The 25,447-nt window shown below is 61.9% G+C and overlaps 2 protein-coding genes across 3 annotated transcripts in view; one reads left to right on the plus strand and one right to left on the minus strand.

Moving 5' to 3' along the window:
- Window positions 1-456: 456 nt before the first annotated feature.
- VAV1 (vav guanine nucleotide exchange factor 1) lies at window positions 457-14,133 on the minus strand. 2 transcript variants are annotated; one of them, XM_052798965.1, is made up of 27 exons: window positions 12,771-14,133; window positions 11,767-11,883; window positions 11,617-11,675; window positions 11,449-11,514; window positions 10,478-10,586; window positions 10,294-10,383; window positions 9,614-9,682; window positions 9,014-9,120; window positions 8,341-8,437; window positions 7,968-8,063; window positions 7,441-7,509; window positions 6,816-6,902; window positions 6,480-6,565; window positions 5,910-6,042; window positions 5,375-5,484; window positions 5,159-5,260; window positions 4,319-4,416; window positions 3,975-3,997; window positions 3,811-3,856; window positions 3,549-3,685; window positions 2,955-3,020; window positions 2,753-2,784; window positions 1,850-1,966; window positions 1,687-1,774; window positions 1,460-1,574; window positions 752-900; window positions 457-665 (listed from the first exon to the last, which is right to left on the minus strand). In XM_052798965.1, exons 1-27 carry the CDS (start codon window positions 12,972-12,974, stop codon window positions 612-614), a joined length of 2,526 nt encoding a protein of 841 aa, XP_052654925.1. In that variant the 5' UTR covers window positions 12,975-14,133; the 3' UTR covers window positions 457-611. The 2 variants fall into 2 exon arrangements, with proteins under 2 accessions (XP_052654925.1, XP_052654924.1); XM_052798964.1 differs by lacking the exon at window positions 7,441-7,509 and having other exon boundaries at window positions 12,771-13,942.
- A 1,488-nt stretch (window positions 14,134-15,621) lies between these two features.
- C3 (complement C3) overlaps window positions 15,622-25,447 on the plus strand; it is a 33,122-nt gene continuing 23,296 nt past the window's right edge. The window contains exons 1-22 of the mRNA XM_052798963.1: window positions 15,622-15,715; window positions 16,550-16,742; window positions 17,292-17,451; window positions 17,852-17,922; window positions 18,003-18,097; window positions 18,179-18,261; window positions 18,346-18,436; window positions 18,834-18,936; window positions 19,136-19,256; window positions 19,593-19,708; window positions 19,992-20,138; window positions 20,859-21,071; window positions 21,169-21,363; window positions 21,767-21,928; window positions 22,006-22,135; window positions 22,369-22,440; window positions 23,098-23,298; window positions 23,698-23,809; window positions 24,148-24,233; window positions 24,570-24,709; window positions 24,791-25,003; window positions 25,291-25,357. Of these exons, the coding sequence (XP_052654923.1) occupies window positions 15,645-15,715; window positions 16,550-16,742; window positions 17,292-17,451; window positions 17,852-17,922; window positions 18,003-18,097; window positions 18,179-18,261; window positions 18,346-18,436; window positions 18,834-18,936; window positions 19,136-19,256; window positions 19,593-19,708; window positions 19,992-20,138; window positions 20,859-21,071; window positions 21,169-21,363; window positions 21,767-21,928; window positions 22,006-22,135; window positions 22,369-22,440; window positions 23,098-23,298; window positions 23,698-23,809; window positions 24,148-24,233; window positions 24,570-24,709; window positions 24,791-25,003; window positions 25,291-25,357 (2,842 nt within the window). The 5' untranslated portion in view covers window positions 15,622-15,644. The remainder of the gene's footprint in view (window positions 15,716-16,549; window positions 16,743-17,291; window positions 17,452-17,851; window positions 17,923-18,002; window positions 18,098-18,178; window positions 18,262-18,345; window positions 18,437-18,833; window positions 18,937-19,135; window positions 19,257-19,592; window positions 19,709-19,991; window positions 20,139-20,858; window positions 21,072-21,168; window positions 21,364-21,766; window positions 21,929-22,005; window positions 22,136-22,368; window positions 22,441-23,097; window positions 23,299-23,697; window positions 23,810-24,147; window positions 24,234-24,569; window positions 24,710-24,790; window positions 25,004-25,290; window positions 25,358-25,447) is intronic.

The raw sequence follows: 25,447 nt of genomic DNA on the forward strand, positions 1-25,447 counted from the left end.
CCTGGAGACATCAACCCCGTGGTTTCATCCCTGCCTGGACATCTGGGTCCCCTCCTGGAGACATCAACCCCGTGGTTTCATCCCTGCCTGGACATCTGGGTCCCCTCCTGGAGACATCAACCCCGTGGTTTCATCCCTGCACAGACACCTGGGTCCCCTCCTGGAGACATCAATCCTGTGGTCTCATTCCTGCCTGGACATCTGGGTCCCTTCCCGGAGACATCAACCACGTGGTCTCATTCCTGCCCGGATGCCTGGGTCCCTTCCCGGAGACATCAACCACGTGGTCTCATTCCTGCCTGGATGCCTGGGTCCATTCCCAGAGAAACCAACTGCATAACCTTGACCTCATTGCCCGCCCGGACGCCTGGGTCCCTTCCCGGAAAAAACCAACCCCGTGACCTCATCGCCCACCCAGACGCCTGGGTCCCTTCCTGCACAATCTGACCCTGCAGCTCGTCCTCATCCTCGTTTATTGTCCCTCCTGGGCAGGAAGAGGCATAAATTAATGGGGGCTGGGAAGGGTGGAGAGGGATGTGGTGGCCTCTGGGGTGGGGGGACACAGGTGGTGGGACACAAGGTGGTGGATGGGATGGGATGGGGGTCCACGGTCAGCAATACTCCGAGTAATCTTCCTCCACGTAGTTTGCGGGGAACCATCCAACCTGGGAGAAGGAGGACATGTTGGGAAAAGGTGTGAGGAGCTCGGGGGTGGTGGTGGGGGGACCTTGGGGTGGGGAAGGTGCCATACCCGCCCGTAAATCTCTCCTTTCCACCAGCCTGGGTGGCCCTTCTTGCTGAGGACACGGATGATGTCGCCCTCCCGCAGCGTCAGCTCCGTTCGGTCCCGGGCGCAGAAGTCATAGCGGGCTTTGGCAGAACCAAAGCTGCGCACGGCTCCTGGGGAGGGGGAGGACATGGACACGTACGAGTCCCCCAGTTCATCCCCCAGGGCTGCCCAAGTCCCCTCCATCTGGTCCATGTGGCCATTTGTGCCCCCTCGAGTGTTCCACGGTCCTTCCCTCAACCCACCCCTTGGCCATCTCCATTGACATGTCCCCAGAACCCAGCTGTCCCTCTTGGCCATTCATCCCTGCTTGACTCATCCCATCGCTGATACCTCAACCCATCTCTTGGCCATCACCAATGACTTGACCCCGTGACTCAACCACCCCCCTCATCCCTGTCCCTTCAACTTATCCCCCTTGGCCATTTGTCCCCCTCAACCCATCCCATAGCTGCTCCTCTCCCTTGACCTCAACCGTTCCCTTGACTCATCCCTTGGCCATTGCCCTTGTCCCATCCCTGTGACTCAGCTGTACCCCTCAGCCTGTCCTCTTCACCATGACCAAAAGAGGACCCCACCACGTCCATCCCGCCACCGCTGCATCCACCCCACCACTCCCACTCTGATGGGGGACCCCACCACCTCCATGCCACCCCATCCCTCAGGTCCTACCAGGTGGCCGGGGACCAGCCCGGCTCTCGGGCTCCTTGAAGGGCACCACAAGTGCCGTGTCAAGGGTTTTGAAGCAATCCTTGAGCGAGCTGTGCTGGTAGAACTCCACCAGCTCCTGTGGACATGGTCAAGCCTTGGGGTCACCACCAGCCCCCAAACTCGATGTGATGGGGACCCAGAGATCTGGGGCAGGGGGGGTTGGCAGAGAAGGGGGCTCCAATGCTCACCACCAGCCCCTTGAACGCCTTCTTCTCAGTGACGCGGTAGAGCCCCTCTGCCGTCATCACCTTGATGTGCTTCACCTCCCCGCGGTACCTGGACAGGGGAACATGGGGGCCTGAGCCAGGGACCGTCCCGTGTCCCCCCCCGGGAAGCGTCCCTGGTCCCTACTTGATGCTGATGGCAAATTCGCCGGCGTCCTTCACCCGCTGTCGCACCAGGAAGGCGCCGTCGGAGCGGGGCATCAGGAGCTGCTCGGCTTCCCCCCGCTCCATGGGACCAGCGTACCTAGGGATTAAGGGATGGGGGTCCTGAGCCCCAAAACAAGCATCCCCTGCCCCTCCCCAGAGCAATTCGAGGGGATGTAGGGAGGGAGGGGGAGCTGGGGGCTATGGGGCAACCCAGATGAAGGATTTGGGGGGGGACACGAGGAGGGTTGGGGGCTCCTGTGGAATGATTTGGGGGGGGAGCCCTGGGAGCTATGGGGTGATCACAGGAAGGATGGGGGGCTCAGAGGAAGATTTTGGGGGTCCTAATGCCTATGGGGTAACCCTGAGGAAGGATTTGGGGGGGGAGCAGGAAGGATGGAAAGCTCAGAGGAGGATTTGGGGTGACCCCAGGAGGGATGGGGGACCCTGGGAAAGGATTTGTGGGACTCTGAGGGAGGATTTGAGGGGCCCCAGGAAGGATAGAGGGCTCAGGGAGGATTTGGGGGGGGGGGGGGGGGGGGGGGGCACAGAGGAGAATTTGGAGTGACCCGAAGAGGGACGGAGGACCACAGGAGGGATTTTGGGGGCCCTAGGAGCAGTGGGGTAACTGCAGGAAGGATGAAGGACTCCAGGAAGGGATCTGGGAGGTCCTGGAGGGTATAGAGTGACCCCAAGAAGGATGGGGTGACGCTGGGGGGAGATTTGGCGTGACCCCAGGAAGAATAAGGCCCCCAGGGGATGATTCATGGGGTCCTAGGGGCTACAGGGTGACCCTGGGGGAGGATTGGGGAGGTCCCCAGGGGTTATGGGAGCCCAGAGGAGGATTTGGGGTGCCCCAGGGGCAATGGAGAACCCCAACACCGACCAGGGGTAGACGGAGAGATCTGGCAGTGGCACCTGGGGGAGAGAAACAGAGTTGGGGATCAAGGAGGGACAGAAGGCAACTCCTCTGAGACCCCTGTGTATCCCACAGACACCACCCCAAATCCCAGGACACCCCAGATATCTTGGGGACATCAGGGTGGGTGCAGGGGCTCCTGGGGATGTTTTGGGGTCCCCATACTCACGCAGATGAAGGGTCTCACAGCGGCGCAAGGGAACCAGCCCAGGTCACCGTTGGCCACGTTCCTGCCCTAGGGGTGAAGGACCAGGGGTGCCATGGGGGTCCACCGAAGGACCACAGGAGGCCCAGCCTGGCCATGGGGGTCCAGCCCATCTCCATTGTGGGGGTTCAGCATGGCCACAGAGGTCCAGCCCCATCATGGGGGTCCAACCTTCTTGTGGGGATCTGGCCCAACCCCATCGTGGGGGTCCAACCCAACCATGGCTTCCCAACTCATCAAGGGCTAGCCCATCACAGCCATTGTGGTCTGAGCTCACTATGGGGGTCCATCCCAGCTCATCACGAGGGTCTATTCCAGCATGACCATAGTGGTCTGCCCCCATAGCAGAGGTCCATCCCAGTATGGCCATAGTGGTTTGCCTCCGCAGTAGAGGTCCTTCCCAGCATGGCCATGAGGGTCTGCCCCCATAGTGGAGGTTCATCCCAGCATGGCCATAGTGGTTTGCCTCCATAGTAGAGGTCCTTCCCAGTATGGCCATGGGGTTCTGCCCCATAGCGGAGGTCCTTCCCAACATGACCACGAGGGTCCCATCCCCACCTGCCACCAGAGCTGCTCAGCCTCGGCCACGGTGACCTCCACAACGTCCCCAGGGCTGAGACGTAGGGCAGGACCCAGGGCCCCCGGCGGTGGGGGGACGCCGCTGTAGTGCTGGCTCGCCTCCATCTTGGGCAACCCTGGAAGGAGGACACATGATGGGGGGGTGGGGGTGGCGGTGAACCCCGGCATCCAGGGCATGGACACCCCCTCTGCCCCCTAAACATGTGGACCCAGGTGTCTGGGCCCCCCACGTTGTCCTCACCCAGGTCTCCCCTCTTCTTCTCAGTGCCCGGCCGCTGCGACTTGTTCTGGGGAGCAACGAGACCCCAGTTAGTCCCAGGGGAGGTGGTACATGACACCCCCCCAGGGCGTCTCCACTCCCAAATTCAGGGCATTTCAGCCCATTTTGACCCATTTTGCTGTTACCTTCCTCGTGCCAGAGCCTGGATCTGTAGGGTGGAAGAGGAAATATTCGTTAGTTGGGAGTATTTAACCCCTGCCCTGATTAACAGTGCTAATTAGGCTCCTGTGGGGGGGGGTGGCCCTTGTTAGGGTATCCCATAATGTCCTGCTCCACCTGGGCCACCCCTTAATGCATTGCTCCACCTGGGCCACCCCTATCCCACAACACCCTGCTCCGTGTCGGCCATCTTGTATCCCACAGTGCCCCACTCCCCAAAGCCACGGTGCTCCACTCCCCATCCCACGATGCTCCTCCCTCCCACTATCCCACAGTCCCCATCCCCTCGATATCCCATGATGCCTCTCACCGGCGCCAGCCCTGCCGCAGGTTCCCAGCCGCCCCAGACACTCCTTGTGCGCGGGGGCCCGGCACCGGCTGCAGCGGTAGCCTTGGTAGAACGTGCCCCTGGGGGAACACCAGGACATGGGGGGACACAGGGTCACGGTCAGCATGAGGGGACACCCATTAGTCCACCTGCACCCACCTACCTCAGCCCACCCAGGACTGACCCAATCCTAGACCCACCTGGGCTTTGGGCCAACCCAGTTCTTGACCCACCAGGTCCTTGGCCCATGTTGGTCTTGGCCCCACCAGGATCAACCTACCTTGGTTTCATCCCACCCTGGTCTTGACCCACCTTGGCCTCCACCCAACTCTTGACCCACCTTGGCCTCCACCCAATCCTTGACCCACCTTGGCCTTGGGCCACTCAGGGCTTGACCCACCAGGTCCTTGACCCACCCAAGACTTGACCCATGTTGGCTTTGGCTTACCCAGGACTCAACCTACCCAATCCTTTACCAACTCAGACCTTGACCCACCCAATCCTTGACCCACCTTGGCCTTGGGCCACTCAGGGCTTGACCCACCAGGTCCTTGACCCACCCAAGACTTGACCCATGTTGGCTTTGGCTTACCCAGGACTCAACCTACCCAATCCTTTACCAACTCAGACCTTGACCCACCCAAGGCTTGACCCACCTTAACCTCAACTCACCCAGACCTTGACCCATCAAGACCTCGTACCACCTCCAATCACCTAGACGGGGCCTCCCCTTCTCCCAGAGACTCCCAACCCCATCTCCCAGGTCCCCCTGTCCCCCATTGTCTCCCCAGGAGAGTGGGGGACATAATTTTGGGGTCCTACCTCAGCAACATCTGGCAGGCCCTGCAGGATGTGGTGTCCTCAAAGGAGAACATCTGGAAGTCATGCCCGTCAGCCAGGGCATGCTCAGGGAAGATGTTGGAGCTGGCAAGAGATGGAGGCACCTGGGTCTGGTGGGGGCAAATTGCTCCCCCCCCCCGGGGCCACTCAGCCCTCAGTGGGGCAGGTCCCCCCACCCCTGGGTGCAGGGGCACCTACAGGGCCATCTCAAACTGCTCCAGCCACTTTTTCTTCAGCTCACGGGTCTTGAAGAAGAGCTCGTAGCCCTGCAGCCCAGCCGTGTCGATGAGCAGGAAGGTGTGGGTCCACTGCGGGCATGGGTGGGACTCAGTGGCGCCCAGATGCCTGGGTTCACTGCCACCCGGATGCCTGGGGCCACTGGGGACCACATTCCTGGGGCTGCCAGGCTTCAGCGTGTCCACTAAGGACCCGGACAACTTGGATAGACCAAGAGCCGTGATGCTTGGGTCCACCAGACCTGGACAATTGTGTCCACCAAAGACCAGGATGCCGGGATCCACCAGGTTTGGACGCCTGGGTTCATTGGGAAGAGGACACCTGGGGCCACTGGGAACCGGACACGTGGGGCCACCGGCAAACGGACACGTGGGTCCACCAGGCTTCAATAGGTCCACCAAGGAGCTGGACACTTGGGTCCACCAGACCTGGATGCTAGGGACCACCAGTGACCTGGACACGTGGGTTCTTAGGGAACGTCTGGGTCCCAGGGTACCTTCTTGCCATCACGGGGGCCGAGGTCACCATCCCGCAGTTGGTGGCTTTGCAGGTCCACAATGTCTTTGGCCTCGTAAGAGTCCCCACGGCGCTTACAGATGATCAGGGCCTTGTCCAGGAGGAAGCCGTACCTGGGGACAGGGATGGGGGTGGCACTGGGTTCCCAAGGCCACCGTGAACCTTGGGGTGTTCCCACCACTGCCCTGGAGCGGCCCTTGCTCTGTCCCCCCTGCTCTGTGACAAGGGTGTCCCCAAGGTGTTCCCATCCTTATGTCCCTATGGGTGTCCCCATGGGGGTGCCTGGTTTCCGATGTCCCCACGGTGTCCCTGTGGTGTCTCCATGTCCCCAAGGGTGTCCCCCCATCCCTCTGTTTTCCTCATGTCCACATGATGTTCCTGTGGTGGTCCCACGTCTCCGTGGGTCTCCCTGTTGTGTCCCCATGGTGTCCTTGTGGTGTTCCCATGTCCCCATGGGTGACCCTGCAGCATTCCCATGGGTGTCCCCATGTTCTTCTGATGTTCCCATGTCCCCATGGGTGTCCCCATGGTGCCTCTTGCCCTGTCCCACCTGTCCACCTTGGAGCGCCGCTCGGTGCTGGAGACCTTCAGCTCTCCGTCGATTTTGGGGCGCCCGAACTGTGCCAGGGACTGCGGCTGTGCCAGACATCAGCAGGGATGTGGGGGACATGGGGATTTGGGGGGACATGGGGGGGTCCCAGGGATGCTGGAGGGGTTTGAGGGATCCCCACCATGTTGTGGAGGCAGAACTGGACACTTGGGAGGATTAGGGAGGGTCTGGGGGTGCAGGGGGAGCCGGGGCAGTTTGGGGGGTGCCACAGGGTGGTTGGGGGGTCCCAGGGGAGGGTTGGGGGGGGTCTGGGGGGGAAAGCGGGGGGGTCATCACCATGTTGTGGAGGCAGAGCTGGACACTCGTGAGCTGTTTCAGGGTCTCATTGTCCCGTTTGACCTCGTTCACGCACTGCGCCAGGTCCTGGGGGGGACACCAGTCAGGCACCCCCAAACCCACAGATACCCCTGGGGACACCCCAATACCCCCCAGCCTCCCTTGACCCTCAAATACCCCCCTAGGGCACCCACGTTTCCCCCAGCACACCCCAGACCTCCCCAGGTACCCCAGACCCACCCAGGACTCCCAGAACCCACAGGGAGCCCTTCAGGACCCCCCAGCCCCCCCAACTCCCCCTTCACCTCCTCAGGACCCACCCCAAGACCACCAGAACCCCCTCAAGACCCCCCCAGACCCCCCAGGATCCCCTCAGAACCCCCCTGGACCCCTCTAAAACTCCCCAGGACCCCCTAAGATCCCCCAGGATCCCTCCAGATCCCCCCCGAATCCCCCCAAGAGCTCCCTAGGACCCCTCTAAGACACCCCAGGAGCCCCTCAGGACCTCCCAAGGCCCTCCAGGATCCCCCAAGTCCCCTCCAAACGTACCCAGGGCCCCTCTAGACCACTCCAAGAACCCCTAAGATCCCACCCAGCCCCCCAGGACCACCCCCCCCGGACCCACCCTCATGGCATCCAAGGCCACCCGCAACCTTTCCCTCTCGGCCGGTTCTGGGGTCAGCTTCACCAGCTCCTGGGGGGGGGTCAGGGCTTGTCCCCTCCCGGCAGGGACGCAGGCATCCAGGGCCCCCAAGGGACCCCAGGTATACCCCCTTGATGGGATCCAAGGCTCCCCCTCCCCAGGGGGGACCTAGATGTCCCCTGAGGGACCCAGGCGTGCCCCAGGGCACCCAGACGTCCCCCCACCTCCCCAGGGGACCCAGGCATGTGCCAGGGGACCCAGACGTCCCCCCACCTCTCCAAGGGACCCAGGCGTGCCCCAGGGGACCCAGGTGTCCCCCCACCTCCCCAGGGGACCCAGGCATGTCCCAGGGGACCTAGATGTCCCCTGAGGGACCCAGGCATACCCCAGGGGACCCAGGCATGTCCCAGGGGACCTAGATGTCCCCTGAGGGACCCAGGCATACCCCAGGGGACCCAGGCGTCCCCCCACCTCCCCAAGGGACCCAGGCGTGCGCCCGGTGAGCAGACCTGGAGCAGGAGGTGGTACTTGAGCACCCGCTGCATCGGCACCATCAGGAGGTCCCGTAGGGAGAAGCGCCCGTTGTTGGCTCGTTGGGAGCACTCCTGGGGGTCATGGGGGTCAAAGAGGTCATGGGGGGTCACAGTGGGTCATGGGGGGTCATTGGGGTCACAGTGGGTCATGGGTGTCATTGGGGTCACAGTGGGTCACGGGGATTGGGAGGGTCTAGGGGACATGGGGGTCACAGGAGGGAGTCAGAGGGGACATAGGGTCATGAGGGATGGGGGGGTCCTGGGGGGGGCTGGGAGGGTTCCAGGGGGACTACGGGGGTCCCAGGGTGTCAGGGGGTCCCATGGAGGGGACTCAGGCATCTGGGTCCACCTGCAACTTCATGCGGAGGTCGGTGTTGGTCGCGAGCTGGTCGAGGCGCCGGGCGGCTGCTTCCACCTGGCTGCAGTAGCGGCCGTAGAGCAGGAACCTGCAGGGATGGAAACTACCCAAATCCACCTGAACGCACCCAAAATACAGCCAGAATCTGCCCCAAACTGAGCCAAAATCAAAGGTGACACCAGACCCGCAATCAGACCCACAATGGACCTGAAGTTGGACCCAAAATAGGCAGAATTGGCCCCAAAATGAACCTGAAGTTGGAGCCAAAATGGACAGGATTGGTGCTGATATCAGACCCAAAATGGACAGCGTTGACCCAAAAAGGATCTGAAATTGGACTTGAAATGGACAGATTTGACCCCCCCCTCAAAATTGGAGCTGAAATGGAAGGAACTGCCCCCCCAAATGGATTTGAAGTTAGACCAAAAATGGACAGAATTGGACCCCAAACCAGACCTGAAATTGGACTCAAAATAAACTCATATTGGACCAAAAAATGGATCCAAAATTGGCCCCCAAATGGACCCTAAAATGGGCCTCCCCCCCCTTTACACCCATTGCCCCCCTCAGGACCCTCCCAGGACCCCTCCAGGACCCCTCATCACCCCCCCCAGACCCTACTAGGACCCCCCCCAGGTCTTTCATTGCCTCCCACCCCCCTCACCTCTCCTTGTAGGCGAGGAAGAGGGGGGGCAGCCCGCGGCCCCCCCCGGACACTGCCAGTGCCCCCCGCAGCTCCCCCAGGAAAAGCCGGTGCAGCTGCAGCAGCTCCTGTGGGGTGAGGGGGGGGTGTCATCCACTGAAAGAGGGGGGACCCCCCCCCCTCCAGGACCCTCTTCAGATCCCCCAGACCCTTCCAGGACCCCCTACTGTGGTTACTGGGGGTTACTGGGAGCACTGGGAAGGGTTACTGGGAGGGCTTACCAGGCATTTCTGGGAGCAGTGGGAGGGGTTGGTTGGTGGGAGGAGTTACTGGGAGCACTGGGAGCTCTGGGGAGTTACTGGGAGGAGTGGGATGGGTTACTGGGCATTACTGGGAGCAGTGGAAAGGGTTACTGGGGGTTACTGGGAGCATTGAGAGGGGTTACTGGGAGCCCTGGAGGGTTACTGGGAGGAGTGGGATGGGTTACTAGGCATTACTGGGAGCACTACAAGGGGTTACTGGGAGCACTGGAGGGTTACTGGGAGGAGTGGGATGGGTTACTGGGCATTACTGGGAGGAGTGGGATGGGTTACTGGGAGCACTGGGGGTTACTGGGGTCACCTCGATGTTGATGAAGATGCTCTCGAGGTCTTGGGGCTGTAGGAAGTGCCGAAGCGGCCGCAGGAAGTGCTGTGGGCACTGGGGTTACTGGAAGCACTGGGAAGGGGTACTGAAGACACTGGAAGAACCTGTCCCAGTGCCCCATGTCCCTGTCCCCTGCATTGCCATCTCCATCCGTGTCCCACATGTCCCCCAGTGGCCCCAAGTCCCCCACATCTCCCATGTCCCCCCATGTCCCCTCATGTCCCCAATGTCACCCATGTCTCCGTATCCCCCATGTCCCCCTGTCCCGTTATTTCCCCAATGTCCCACATGTCCCTCCCTGTCCCCAATATCCCCTTATTTCCCCAATGTCCCCCCACATTCCCCATATTCCCCCATGTCCCTCCATGTCCCCATACTTCCCAATGTCCCCCCATGTCCCTCCATGTCCCCCCACATTCCCCATATTCCCCCATGTCCCCTTATTTCCCCAGTGCCCCCCACGTCCCCTACATCCCCCATATTCCCACCTGTCCCCATGTCCCCATAGTGCCCCAATGTCCCCCCACATCTCCCCACGTCCCCCCATTCCCCCTTGTCCCCCATGTCCCCTTATTTCCCCAATATTCCCCCACATCCCCCCTATTCCCCCATGTCCCCCCCATGTCCCCAGTGTCCCCCCCATGTCCCCATCCCACCTGGCAGATGGACTCGAGGGTCTCGGTGTACCTCTCCTCCGTCTGTCTCAACTCCTGGAGGCAGCAGACCCTCCGGTCCACCTCCACCTTCTGTGGAGACAGTGGGATCCAGGTGTCCGGGGGGGGGGGGGGGACGGGACCCAGGAATCCGGGAGGGGACCCAGGAATCCGGGAGGGGACCCACCATAGCCTGGGGGGGCTCCACCCGCATCAGGTCCTCGTAGATGTCGTCTCCGTCGTCCCCTTCGGCTTCGACGCAGTCGTAGAGGTCATCGTCCTCCTCTGCCGTGTCGCTGCGTGGGGACAGCCCGGTACCCCCCCTGCACCCCGAATCCCCCCAGATCCTCCCCAATACCCCCTGGTGTTTCTCTAATGCCCCCCAATACCCCTGCTACTCCTTTAATACCCCCTAATACCTCCTAATGCCCCCCAATAACCCTCTAACACACCCCCAAAACCCCTGGTACTCCCCTGATATCCTAATACCTCCTGGTACCCCTTAAATATCCCCAATCCCCCTCCACTACCCCCAGGTACCCCTCTAATACCCTCGATAGCCCTCTATTGCCCCCCAATACCCGCTGGTACCTCTCTAATACCCCAATACTCCCTAGTACCCCTCTAATACCCCCAAATGTCCCTTGAGACCCCTTATTAACCCCTTACACACCCAGGAACTCATTTAATCTCCCCCAATACCCCTGGTACCCTTCTATACCCCTTAATAACCCCCGAATGTCCCCTCTGCACCCAGTACCCCCCCAAAACTCCCCTAGTGCCCCCCCTAATGCCCCCTGGCACCCTAATACCCCCCCAATACCTCCCCACCACCCCTATAATGTCCCTGCACCCCAATACCCCCCAATACCTCCCTAGTGCCCCCCTAATGCCCCCTGGCACCCCGTAACCCCACCAGTACCTCCCAATACCCCCCTTAATACCCCCCGTAACTCTTAATACCCCCCTAATACCCCCAATATACCCCTAATGCCCCCTATCCCCCCAGTACCCCCCAATATCCCTCTAGTGCCCCCCAACCCCCCCTCGCACCCCCAAATCCCCCCAATCCCCCCCTTAAAACCCCCCTAAAACCCCTAACCTGCCCCCAGTACTCCCCGGTATGTCCCTAACACCCCCCCAATCTGCCCCACTCACTCGATGAGGTCAGAGAGGCCGCTGTAGATGTCATCATCCCCAATGCAGTCCTCGGTAGGGAAGGGCCTGGGGGGGGGGGACACAGCCCGGATGCCTGGGTCCCTCAGGGACCCCACGCCTGGGTCACTTTGGGGAGGGGGCCCGGACGCCTGGGTCCTCTGCACTCACGTGAAGCCTTTGCTCTGGGCGATGGGGGTCCAGGAGAGCGTTGAGAGGGTGTCAATCACCTGGGGACAGACAGGGGACATTTTGGGGGGGGCGGTGGTGGAGCCGGACACCTGGCTCCCCCCAGGTCTGACCCGGACACCTGGGTCCCACCTTGCCGAAGTCTTGGACGTCGAAGAGGTCGAAAGCGCCGAAGAGCCGGTGCTTCGGGAGCCCAAACTTGTCGGCGCAGGCGGTCAGGAAGGTGCGGATGTTCCTCAGGCACAGGAACTGTGGTAGCACCGTATCACCATCACCAGCACCATCACCACCACCCCCCGTTTGTCACCCCTATCGTCTCTATCGCAACCCATTGTCACCATCGCCATCATTGTCACCACCACTGTCATCCCCATCAGCACCATCAACCCCATCACCTTCTGCCATTTGTGACCACCGTTGTCACCACCATTGACACTGGCACGTCCATCACCTCCATCACCGACACTGTCATCATCTCTGTCACCCCCATCATCAACATCACCAACACTGTCACTCCCATTGGCACCGTCACCACCATCATCACCATGATTGTCACTGTCACCAACACCATCGTCACTGTCCTCCTCACTGGCACCAGCACCATCATCACCACCACCATTGTGGTCATGGCCATCGTCACCCCCATGGGTCACCGTCACCATCAACATCACACCCATCAACACCGTCATGGCCACCCCCGTCATCACAAACATCACCGTCACCACTGTCACCATCACTGTCATTCTCACCATCATCATCATCCCCATTGTCAACAGCATTGTCCATTGGTACCATCACCATCATCCCCGTTTTCACCATCCGTCATTGTCACTATCATCAGCCCTGTTGTCAGTGTCGTCATCATCCCCATTGGCACCAGCATCACCACCATCATCATCATCATCACCCCCACTGTCACCATCACCACCATCGACCCCATCATCATTGCCATCACCCCCGTTGCCATCAACCTCGTTGCCATCAACCTCATTCACACCAGCGCTGTCATTGTCACTGTCACCATCATCCCCACTGGAACCAGCAACCCCATACCCTTTCCTGGGGCAATTATCCCCCCAGTTACCCCACCCGGGGGCAGTTCCACTCCCCTGGTGAGTATTTGCCCCTGGTCGCACCTGTGACATCTGGGGACGGGGACAGATGTCGCGGGGGGGCACGGCGCGGGGCAGGAGGGCGTTGAGGAGGTGGCAGAGCAGCACCCCGTCCCGCAGCGCCTGCGCCAGGTCCCACACCTGCCCCGCGGGGCTGCTCGCCCGGTGCCCCGCGGGAAGCACCCGTGCCGCCACCAGCCAGTGGGCGCACTGCCGCCATGCCTCCATGGCGCCTGCTGACTGGGGGAGACAATGGCGATGGGGTTCTGGTGGGACCACTTCTGGGGAGGAGTCGATGGAGATGGGGTCCTGGTGGGACCACTTCTGGGGAGGAGTCGATGGAGATGAGGTTCTGGTGGGACCACTTCTGGGGAGGAGTCGATGGAGATGAGGTTCTGGTGGGACCACTTCTGGGGAGGAGTCGATGGAGATGAGGTTCTGGTGGGACCACTTCTGGGGAGGAGTCGATGGAGATGAGGTTCTGGTGGGACCACTTCTGGGGAGGAGTCGATGGAGATGAGGTTCTGGTGGGACCACTTCTGGGGAGGAGTCGATGGAGATGAGGTCCTGGTGGGACCACTTCTGGGGAGGAGTCGATGGAGATGGGGTCCTGGTGGGACCACTTCTGGGGAGGAGTCGATGGAGATGAGGTTCTGGTGGGACCACTTCTGGGGAGGAGTCGATGGAGATGAGGTTCTGCTGGGACCACTTCTGGGGAGGAGCAGCAGAAGATGAGGTCCTGCAGTGCAACCACTTCTGGGGAGGAGTTGATGGAGATGAGGTCCTGGGGGGACCACTTCTGGGGAGGAGCAGCAGAAGATGAGGTCCTGCAGTGCAACCACTTCTGAGGAGGAGCCAGTGGAGATGGGTCCTGGTGGGACCGCTCCTGGGGAGGAGAGGCAGAAAATGAAGTCCTGCAGTGCAACCACTTCTTGGGAGGTTCCAATGGAGGTGAGGCCTTGGTGGGACCACGTCCAGTGAGGAGCTGACGGAGGTGAGACCCTGGTGGGATGACTTCTGGTGAGGAGCTGATGGAGATGAGTCTTCAACCGCTTCTGGGGAGGCTCCTACAGCAAGGGGGGTCTTTCCCCGCCAAGAACCACCACGTCTGGGGAGGAGCTGGTGGCGATGGGGCCCCACGGCGCAGCCGCCGGCGGTGAGAAGCGGCTGGCGTCCGTCTCCTTCCCACCGCTGCCGTCACGCCCGGAGAAGACTGGGTGCCGATGGGCTCCTTTCCCCCCCGGTGCACCCACGTCTGGGGAGGGTCCGGTGGCTTTGGGGACCCCCAGGTACAGGCAGCAGCGGCAGCGGGACCCGGCCGAGCCTGGGGGTTCTCGGGGGTGCCGGAAGCCGGCAGTGCCGCGCCTGCGCCCTGGGGTGTCGCGGGGGACAATGGGAACGTCGGTGCAGCACCCGGATGCCGTGGTCCTTCCTCCCCCCCCCGGCGCCTGTGGCTGGGGAGGAGCCCCTGGGGGGGGCCCCTGTGGTCATGGCCTGTGGTGGTGGTGGGGGAGAATGGGGGACCCATGGGGGGACCCAGGCGTCCGAGGCCTGCACCCACACCGAGGATCCCACGAGGGACCTAGGCATCGGGGCACGGTGACCCAATGGGTCCCATGAGGCACCCAGGTGTCCGGGTCCTTCCAAGGGGACCCAAAAGTCCGGGTCCTGCCAAGGGTCCTGGAGGGGCACCCAGGCATCCAGGTCCTGCCAAGGGGACCCAAAAGTCCGGGTCCTGCCAAGGGTCCCGGAGGGGCACCCAGGTGTCCAGGTCCTGCCAAGGGGACCCAAAAGTCCAGGTCCTGCCAAGGGTCCCGGAGGGGCACCCAGGTGTCCAGGTCCTGCCAAGGGTCCAGGGGGCCACCCAGGTGTCCGGGTCCTACCAAGGGGACCCAAATGTCCGGATCCTGCCAAGGGTCCCGGAGGGGCACCCAGGCATCCAGGTCCTGCCAAGGGGACCCAAAAGTCCGGGTCCTGCCAAGTGTCCCGGAGGGGCACCCAGGTGTCCAGGTCCTGCCAAGGGGACCCAAAAGTCCGGGTCCTGCCAAGGGTCCTGGAGGGGCACCCAGGCATCCAGGTCCTGCCAAGGGGACCCAAAAGTCTGGGTCCTGCCAAGTGTCCCGGAGGGGCACCCAGGTGTCCAGGTCCTGCCAAGGGGACCCAAAAGTCCGGGTCCTGCCAAGGGTCCTGGAGGGGCACCCAGGCATCCAGGTCCTACCAAGGGGACCCAAAAGTCTGGGTCCTGCCAAGGGTCCCGGAGGGGCACCCAGGCGTCCAGGTCCTGCCAAGGGGACCCAAATGTCCGGATCCTTCCAAGGGTCCTGGAGGGGCACCCAGGAGTCTGGGTCCTACCAAGGGGCCAGGAAAGGACCCAGGTGTCCAGGTCCTGCCCACCCCCACCCCACAGCCCAGGAGGGTCATGGGTTTCCCCTGGTGTCCCCCCATTCCCCGTCGCGTCCCCCCCTCTGGTGTCCCTCCCTCCGCGACGGGGTGTCGCAACTCCCCGTGGCCCCCCGCCAGCCGCCTTCCCCGAAATGAGGAAGGACCTAGGCGTCCGGGCAACCCCTCCCCCATCCCCATGTGGGTGGCCCCAGGCGTCCTGTGGTTCCCAGCCCCCCCCCCAACTGGATCCAGGGGGCTGGGGACCCCCCCCCCCTCAATGGGTCCCAGTCTCTGTTGGCTTGGGTGGACCTAGAGCTCTGGGCAGACCCTCCCTAACCCCCCACCCAGGTGGACCCAGGTGTCTGGGCCCCCCCCTTGGTATATGGGTGGACCCTGGCATCCGGGGCACTGGTGTGGGTGGACCCAGTCGTCTGGGTGCTGGTTACCCATTAACCAGTGGCGCCACCATAAAGGGACCCCCCTGGACCCCCCCCGTCTCCATCCCCTGCTACAGCCATGGGGGCTCCGGTGCTGCCCCTCTTCCTCGGCCTCCTGCTGCTGCATGCGGCACCCACCTATGCCCAAATGTGAGTCCCTGGGACCCCCCCACCACCTATGGGACACCCCCCCCCTCCCTCAGGATCCCCTATGGGACCCCACCACCCATTGGACCCCTCTTCTGGGACCCCCACCTTGGGATCCACCCTGGGATCCTCTATGCACCCATGGGATCCTCCCTCCCACTTATTGGACCCCCTCTTCTGGGCCCCCCCCCCCCACCTTGGGATCCACCCTGGGATCCCCCATGCACCCATGGGACCCCCCTCCCCCAACCCATTGGACCCCCTCTTCTGGGACACGCCCCTACCCCACCCATGGGATCCCTGCACCCTGAGATCCCCTCGCCCATAGGACCCCCCTGGCTGGGACCCCAATGGCTGAGACCCCCTGCCCCAGATGGAACACCCGTGGTGGACCCCCCCTCCACGGCCAGGACCCTCCACCCTAAATTGAGCCCCCTCATATGCAGGACCCCTAGAGCAAACACCCCTGAGTCTGGGACCCCCCCTGCCAGGGACCCCCAACCTACCGGGACCCCCTTGACCAGCACCCCCCCACCCCCAGATGGGAGCCCCCTTTCCAGGACAGCCCCCCACCCAGGGGTGGGTGGTGGAGGGCAATGGCGGGGATATTGGGGTGCAGTGGAGGATTTGGGGTTGCTTCAAGCCCATGGGGCACATCGGGGGGGGGTCTCTGGGGTACCGTGGGGTCCCCAGGGTGCTGGGTGCTGTGGGGGACAGATCAGGGGGTCCCTAGGGTGCTGTGGGGACAGATTGGGGTGGGGATCTGGGTGCTGTAAGGTCCCCAGGGTGCTGGGGGGGGGCTCTGTAACAGCTCTCCATGATGGCCGGTGTCCCCAGGGTGACGATGGTGACACCCGCGGTGCTGCGGCTGGAGACGGAGGAGCGGGTGGTGCTGGAGGCACCGGGGTTGACCACCGCCACAGAGGCCACCCTCATGGTGCAGGACTTTCCCCTCAAGCGCCACATGCTCTACCAGATCCACGTGCCACTGAGCCCTGCCGAGGGCATGTTGGCCACCACCACCATCAAGGTATGTCACCGCCCCCCCCCCCCCCCGCCGTCACCTCCCTACCGGTCACTGCCCCCTCCTGCCTCGGGAAGCGTGGCCCGTGAGGCTCAACCCTATATGAGATGGTGGAGAATCTCCACAGAGCTTGTGGGACCTAGGGGGGGATGGCCACCATGGGGTCTTGGGCGATGGCCACCATGGGGTCTTTGGGGATGGCCACCACGGGGTCTTTAGGGATGGTTGCTCTGAGGTCCTTGGGGACAGTCACCCGAGGTCCTTGGGGACAGTGACCCTGGGGTCCTTGGAGATGGTCACCCTGTGACTAGAGGATGGTCACCTGTGGGTCCGTGGGAGTGGTCACCTCTGGATCTTTGGGGACAGTCACCCCAGGGTCCTTGGAGATGGTCACCCTATGATTAGAGGACGGTCACTCCTGGGTCTTTGATGATGGTCACCCTGGGGACTGTCACCCGGCATCCTCAGCACCCTTCCCTGGGCATGGGTGCCAGCTGGTGTCCCCTGCCCGGTCCCTGTGGTACAAGTGCCACCCGGTGTCCTCTGTCACTGCAGGTGTCGGCCAAGGCACTGCCTCAGAGAACGGGGAAGCAGTTTGTCTCGGTGACGGCACGGGTGGCCGAGGTGACCCTGGAGAAGGTGCTGCTGGTGTCACTCCAGAGCGGCTACATCTTCCTGCAGACCGACAAGCCCATCTACACCCCTAGCTCCATCGGTGTGTTCTTGGGGTGCTGGGTCTCACCATGGCATGTTGGGGTGCTGGTAGCACCTTGGGGTGTTGGGTCCCCTCCACAGCACCTTGGGGTCTTGGTGGCATCTTGGGGTGTTGGGTCCCCTCCACAGCACCTTGGGGTCTTGGTGGCATCTTGGGGTGTTGGGTCACCTCCACAGCACCTTGGGGTCTTGGCGGCATCTTGGGGTGTTGGGTCACCTCCACAGCACCTTGGGGTGCTGGTGTGATCTTGGGGTGCTGGGGTCTAGCACCCATTTGGGGACATTGCCCTGGCATCTCCACTGGGACCCAGCATCCATTTTGGGGTCCAGCACCCGTTTCTGGATGTCCCTGCACCATCCTTGCTCACCATGCTCACCTTGTCCCCCATGTCCCCTCCCAGTGCTCTGCCGCTTCTTCGCTCTGGGCCACCTCATGGAGCCAGTGCCCAAGACGGTGATTGTGGAGATCAAGGTGGGTGCCCACTGGGGACACAGGGACATGGGGACACAGCCACCCGTGCCACTGTCCCCAACCACTCCATGTCCCTTCAGACACCCGATGGTATCATCATCAAGCAAGTGCCCGTGTCCTCGCCAATGAAGACTGGCATCTTCTCCCTCAACCACAACCTGCCCGAGGTCGTCAGGTGGGTGCCACCTCCCAAGGTGGCCCGGGGACATCTGTGGCCCCAGGATTGTCCCCTCACCCTGTGCCCTGCCTTTTCCAGCCTGGGGACATGGACGATAACGGCCAAATTCGAAGATTCACCAGAACAGGTCTTCAGCACCCAATTTGAAGTCAAGGAGTATGGTAAGGTGGGGTGGGGGTCCCCAGGCACCTGGGTCCCTTGTGCCTGTCCTGGATGCCTGGGTCCATTGGGTGTCCACCCCACAGTGCTGCCAAGCTTTGAGGTGATCCTGGAGCCGGAGGAGAAGTTCCTCTACATTGACCAGAAGGAGGATTTCCGAGTGTCCATCACAGCCAGGTGCGATGGGGACCCCAAAACTGCTCATTTTGGGGGTCAAACCCCCGTGGGCGATGGTGTGGGGTGACATTCCTGCTCTGCTCCTGTCCAAAGTCCCCAGGGATGAGGGGGTGGCACGGGTGCAAGGTGACAGGTTTGAGGGTGATGGGGATGTGGGGAAATGGGATGATGAGAACAGGGGGTGAGGAGGACGCAGGGTGATGGTGATGGAAGTGGCAGGGCTTGATGGGATGACGGGGACATGGGCGTGTGGAGGGACAGGGTGATGAGGACGTGGGGCAATGGGGTGACAGCGTCGCATGACAAGAGGGTGTGGGGACGTGGGGGTGACAGTGATGTGGATGTGATGGGGACACGAGGACAGGGGTTGACGGCGACAGTGGTGGCTTGTCCACAGGTACCTGTATGGGAAGCGCCTGCAGGGGACAGCCTTTGTCCTCTTCGGTGTTATGGTGGATGACGAGAAGAGGAGCATCCCCCAGTCCCTGCAGCGTGTCAAGGTGACCCTGTCCTTGTCCCTGTCCCCATCCCTTGTCCCTATTCCAGTCCCCTGTTGAGCTATGTCCCTTGCTGAGCCCTGTCACCCCCATGCTCATCCCTGTCTCGTACTGAGCTCTGCCATCCCCTGTCCCCATTCCCATTCCTGTCCCCATCCTGGTCCCCGTGGCTGTCCCCAGTCCCACTAACTCCATGCCACAGGTGAGCGATGGGGACGGGGAAGCCGTGCTGTCCATGGCCATGCTGCGGCAGCGATTCGCCAACCCCCAAGAGCTGGTGGGACATTCACTCTACGTCTCCGTCACCGTACTCACAGAGTCAGGTGTGCAGGGGGACCGCGGGGGACACAGGGGACTTGGAGGGATAGGGACAGCAGGGATGCGTGAGGCCCCGGGCTGTATGTCACTGTCACAGTTTTCAACAATTTGGGTGGGTGGGGGGCACCTGGGGACATGTGGGGATATAGGGGGATGGGGACAGCAGTGACGCATGGGGCTGGGCACATCTGGGGTTGGGGACAGCAAAGGATGGGGAGACATGGGGTTGGGGACTGCAAGGATGGGGACGTGTGGGGCCACCCGAGGTCAGACAGGGCTGTCCCCGGGGGGGGACTGGATGCTGGTGCCGGGTGACATGGCCATTCTCGTGGCCGCTGCAGGCAGTGACATGGTGGAGGCACAGCGCAGTGGCATCCGCATCGTGACATCCCCGTACACCATCCACTTCACCCACACTCCCAAGTACTTCAAGCCAGGGATGCCCTTCGATCTGACGGTAATGGCATCTGGGGACGGGGATGGGGACGGCGGTGGCATTGGCCCAGGACCCCCATGGTACCAGGGTCCCCAGCATCGCGATGGGGACGGGGCAAGCCTGGGGGTTTGTGGGTGGAGGAGACTTGGGGACCAGGGTCTGTCCCCGTGTCACATCGCTGTGGCACCTGGAGAGGGCCTGGGGACCGTGGTCTGTCCCTGTGTCACCTGGATGGCACCAGGTGACATGTCCCTCATGCCACGTCCCCATGTAATGTCCTCACGTCACACCACATCCCCTGCAGGTCTATGTCACTAACCCAGATGAGTCCCCGGCTGCACGTGTCACCGTCAAGGCTGATGGCTTCCAGGGTCTTGTCTCCACCCAGCGTGATGGCACAGCCAAGCTGGTCCTCAACATGCCGGCCAACAAGAACGCCGTCCCCATCACTGTGAGTGGTGATAGGTACCGGGGTGACCTTGGGACTGGGGTGGCTGAGGTGGCTGGGGACAGGGGTGGGTGAAGTGACCTGGGGATTGGGAAGACAACCAAGGCGGCCGAGGTGTCCAGAGTGGCCGAGGGTCAGGGCCACCCCAGTCACCACTGACCAAGGACCAGGATGGCTGTGGTGATCAAGATGTCCAGAGTGACAAAGGACCAGGGCCATCCTGGTCACCGTTGATCAAGGAGCAGGATGACTGGTGTCAGGGGAACCATGGTGGCCAACACAATTGGGTTGACCAAGATGTCTAGGGTGATCAAGGACCAGGATGGCCAGTGTCATGAGACTGGCAGAGATGTCCATAGTGGCCAAGTTGTCCATGGTGGCCTGCAGCCAGGGTCAGCATGGTTCACCAGTGACCAAGAACCAGGATGGCCAAGGGCAGGGGGATGGGAGTGGCAAAGATGTTCAGGGCAGCCAAGGGCCGGGAGGGCCAATGTCAGGGAGACCAAGGTGGTTGAGTTGACCAGAGTGGCCAAGACATCTGGGGTAGCAGAGATGATCAGGTTGACCAAGGAGATGATCACCATTGTCCAAGGACCAGGGCATGCGGGGTCAGGGAGACCAGGACAGCCAAGACCTCTACGGTGGCCAAGACCTCCGTGCTGCCCCCTGCCCAGGTCCACGCCTCTCCTTGTTGACCAAGTGCCGTTGCGTCCCGTGTTGCAGGTGCGGACGAATCAGCCGGGGCTGCCTCCCGACCGCCAGGCGTCGCGGCAGATGACTGCCGAAGCTTACCGCAGCCAGGGCGGTTCCGGCAACTTCCTCCACCTGGCAGTGGGGGCCACCGAGCTGCAGCCCGGTGACAACCTTGCCGTGAACTTCCACCTCAAGAGCAACAGCAACGCTGTCCGTGACTCCGTCCCGTACTTCACCTACCTGGTGAGCGTGCTTGGCCTCTGCCAACCAACTGCCCCCCCATCTTGTGGACCTAGGTGTCCAGATGCCCGCCAACCCTGCCTTTCCTTGCCTGCCACAGATCATGAGCAAGGGACGCATTGTCCGCGTGGGGCGACAGCGGCACGAGGCGGGCCAGAGCCTGGTCACCATGACGTTGCCGGTGACAGCCGAGCTCATCCCCTCCTTCCGCATCGTGGCCTACTACTTCGTGTTGCCCGGTGAGATTGTTGCCGACTCCATCTGGGTTGATGTCAAGGACACTTGCATGGGCACCGTGAGTGTGTCCCCGCTGTTCCAGGGGTCGGGGGGGGGGACCCTGGGGGCATTGGCTGGGCCTCGGTGGTGGCTTGAGTGACCCTTGAGGTGGCACTTGAGGGGGCCCTTGGAAGGGCTTAGGTGGTCCTTTAGGGGCTTGGGGGGGCCCATGATGGGGACTGGGTGTCACTTAGGTGGTTTGGATGGTCCATGAGGGGCTTGGGCATCTCACGGGGGGTCTTGGGTGGCCCACTGATGGTCCAGGTGGTCCATGGTGGACACAGCCATCAGCTACCCCTGGAGGACTCCAACACCCTGTGGGCTTGGGGTACCCCTATGGGGCAGCTCCTGGGGGTGTGGTGAAGGTTTTTTGGGGGCATACTGTGGACATGACCCTCCCCCCCCCCCCATGTCCCCGGCAGCTGGTGGTGAAGGGAGCAACGGAGGCTGATAACCGGGTGCACGAACCAGGGACACCCATGCGGCTGCGCATCGAGGGTGACCACAAAGCCTACGTGGGGTTGGTGGCCGTGGACAAGGGCGTCTTCGTCCTCAGCAAGAAGAACAAGCTCACCCAGTCCAAGGTGGGTGCCCGGTCCCCGTCCCCACTGTCCCCGGGTGGCAGCAATGGCTGTCATGGCTGTCCCTTTGTTGGCCACAGGTTTGGGACACAGTGGAGAAGAGTGACATCGGCTGCACCCCGGGCAGTGGGAGGGACAACGTGGGTGTCTTTGCTGACGCTGGCCTCAGCCTGGTCACCAACATGAAGATCACCACGCCACAGCGAGGGGGTAGGGGACGTGCTGGGGACTGGGACAGCCTGGTGTGGCACCTTGGGGATGGGGTAGGTGACACCTTGTGGATGGGGATGTGGCACTTCAAGGATGGGGGAGTGTGACACCTCAGGGATGGGGCACATGTCCCCTGAGCTTTGGGATGGGACAACTGATGTCAAGGGCATGTGACACCTGGGTTTGGGGCTGTGACACTGTGGGGTCCTGACCTGTGTCCTTGCTGTCCCCAGAGGTCCAGTGTTCCCAGCCTGCGAAACGCAAGCGCCGCTCCCTGCAGCTCATCGAGTGCAAAGGCACCAAGAGTAGGTGGCACTGGGATTGTCCCATGTCCCCGAGAACAATGGAATGTCCTGTGCCCCTGGGGACACCAGATTGTCCCATGTCCCTGAAGATGCCAAAGTGTCCCATGTCCCCAAGGGACATCAGAGCATCCCATGTCCCATTCAGTACTGGTGTCCCATGTCCCTGAGGGACACCAGAGTGTCCCATGTCCCATTCAATACAGGTGTCCCATGTCCCTGAGGGACACTAGAGTGTCCCATGTCCCCAAGGGACACCAGAGCATCCCATGTCCCATTCAATATTGGTGTCCCATGTCCTTGAGGGACACCAGAGTGTCCCATGTCCCCAAGGGACACCAGAGCACCCCATGTCCCATTCAGTACTGGTGTCCCATGTCCCTGAGGGACACCAGAGCATCCCATGTCCCATTCAATACTGGTGTCCCATGTCCCCGAGGGACACCAGAGTATCCCATGTCCCCGAGGGACACCAGGGCATCCCATGTCCCAATCAATACCGGTGTCCCGTGTCCCTGAGGGACATCAGAGTGTCCCATGCCCCTGGTGATACCACAGCATCCCATATCCCAAAGGACACCAGAGTGTCCCATGTCCCCGACAGCCCTCAGGCCAGGGGCTTCGGGACTGGGTGCCAGTTGTGCGCTTTGGTGCTGGCAGTGGCTGAGTACACGGACAAGATGCTGCGCAAGTGTTGCGAGGACGGCATGAAGGAAAACCCCATGGGTCACAGCTGCGAGCAGCGAACCAACTACATCCAGGATGGAGAAGCCTGCATCCGGGCCTTCCTCGACTGCTGCAACTACATCAAGGGCATCCGTGACCAGAGGCAACGCGAGCTCCACCTCGAGCTGGCTCGAAGCAAGTGCTGGGCAATGGTGGGGCGATGGTGGGGTTGGTGGTTGGGCGAAGCTTGGACAAAGCTTGGGCGAAGCTTAGTTGAAGCTTAAGTGAAGGTCAGGTGAACCTCGGGCGTTGCTTGCGCTATCCTTGGATGAATTTTGGGTGAGAGTTGGGTGATGCCTAGACGATGCTTGGCCAAAACAAGGGTGATGCCGGGGTGAATTTTGGGTGAGAGTTGGGTGATGCCTAGACGATGCTTGGCCAAAACAAGGGTGATGCCGGGGTGAATTTTGGGTGAGAGTTGGGTGATGCCTAGACGATGCTTGGCCAAAACAAGGGTGATGCCGGGGTGATAGGGGCTCCGCCCAGGGGCTGGGGTCCTGAGGCCATGGTCGAGAGGGCTGCTGCCATCCCCAGGCGAGGCGGACGATAGCTTCCTCTCTGACGAGGACATCACTTCACGGAGCCTCTTCCCGGAGAGCTGGCTGTGGCAGGTGGAGCCGCTGACGGAGCAGCCCAATGAGCTGGGGTGAGCCCTGTGCCCTTGTCCCACTACCCTTCCACCCCATGGCTCAACCTGGGAATCATTTTACCTTCTCCCTGTCCAGCTCTGGACACTGCCTTGCCCAGTCTGGACACCAGCTATGGTCCCCCCCAAGTCTAGACCATACTTGGCCACTTTGACCCCCTGGTGCTGCCTCGGGACCAGCTGTGACACCCTTGTCCAGCTCAGGAGCCATCTACAACACCCTGGTCTAGCTTGGGGACCAGCTATGACCCCTGGTGCTCCAGCTTGGTGGCTACTTACACCTCCCTAGCCTGGCTTGGGGCCGGTTCTGACCCCTTGGTCGTTCCCATGCTCTCCAGAATCTCCACGAAGACTCTGCCTGTGTACCTGAAGGACTCCATCACCACGTGGGAGGTCCTGGCTGTCAGCCTCTCACCGACCAAGGGTACGTGATGGAGTAGGAAGGTGTCCCTGGGGATCCAAGGAATCCCCCCATACCTTGGGGGTGGTCCCTGGGACTTGAAGAGTCCCCTAAAGCCTGTCGGGTTTCCTTGGGGTTTGAGGGATCTCCAAAGTCTTAGAGGGGTGCATACCACTGGACAGGCATCCCAAATCCCCCAAAGCTTGGTGGCAGTCCTTGGGACTTGAGGGATCTCCTAAGCCTTGGGAGGACTCCATGGGACTTGAAGGATCTCAGAAAGCCTTGGGGATGTCCCTGGGACACGAGGGGCCCAGCAAGCCCCTAAGCCTGAACCTCATGTCCCTGGGGGTCACCCCGCAGGTCTGTGCGTGGCTGACCCCTACGAGATCACGGTGATGAAGGAGTTCTTCATCGACCTGCGCCTGCCCTACTCCGTGGTGAGGAACGAGCAGGTGGAGATCCGTGCCATCCTCTACAACTACTGGACGGACGAAATCACGGTTGGCAGGGGACCCACGCCCGGGCTTTTGGGGGGTCTGTGGCCACCTGAACCCCATGGCCAACGTCTCTGTGCCCTGTAGGTGCGCGTGGAGCTAATGCACAACCCAGCCCTGTGCAGCGCCTCCACCTCCAAGATGCGCTACCAGCAGATCATCCGCCTGAAAGCCCAGTCATCGTGGGCCGTGCCCTTCGTCATCGTGCCCTTGCAGCTGGGGCTGCATGACGTCGAGGTGAAGGCAGCCGTTCGGGGCAAGTTCGTGGCTGACGGTGTCAAGAAGAAGCTCAAAGTTGTGGTGAGTGGCCACCGCTGCTCATGGCGTCCCTACCACGTGGTGCCACCTCCATCCCTGAGATGTCGCCAGCATGGTAACCCTGCGACATCTTCTGTCTCCACTTTCATCCTGGTGTTAGTACCCAGGGATGAAGGATCCTCCCCCCAGGATTCTCAAGTGTGGTCTCCTGGGGTTCTCCCAGTTTGTCCCATGACCTGGGGGTGCTGGTTTCCTGGACAACCCAGAAAGGCTGGGAAGGGAGGTCCAAAACCAGCCCAACCTTTAGCATTGGACTCTCACCTCTGCAGCCCGAAGGGATGAGGTTGGAGAAGACAGTGAAGATAGTTGAGCTGGACCCGAAGAACAAGGGAATCAGTGAGTGGCCCTGGCTGGTCTTGGGGATGTCTCAGCCCCATGGAGATGTCCCACTGAGGGAAGGATCTGGGGCATCTCAGGGGACAAGGG

Source organism: Harpia harpyja, chromosome 10 (genome assembly GCF_026419915.1).
Source record: "Harpia harpyja isolate bHarHar1 chromosome 10, bHarHar1 primary haplotype, whole genome shotgun sequence".
Lineage (NCBI taxonomy): Eukaryota > Metazoa > Chordata > Aves > Accipitriformes > Accipitridae > Harpia > Harpia harpyja.

What these genes read in the sequence shown, in the direction of transcription:
- VAV1 (XM_052798965.1), bottom strand. Translation starts at nt 12,974, where the DNA reads ATGGAGGCATGGCGGCAGTGCGCCCACTGGCTGGTGGCGGCACGGGTG. An exon ending in ACCTCCGCATGAAGTTGCAG is followed by an intron (nt 8,064 to 8,340) that starts GTGGACCCAGAT and finishes CATGACCCCCAG; the next exon opens with GAGTGCTCCCAACGAGCCAA. An exon ending in CTGAGCAGCTCTGGTGGCAG is followed by an intron (nt 3,021 to 3,548) that starts GTGGGGATGGGA and finishes CTTCACCCCTAG; the next exon opens with GGCAGGAACGTGGCCAACGG.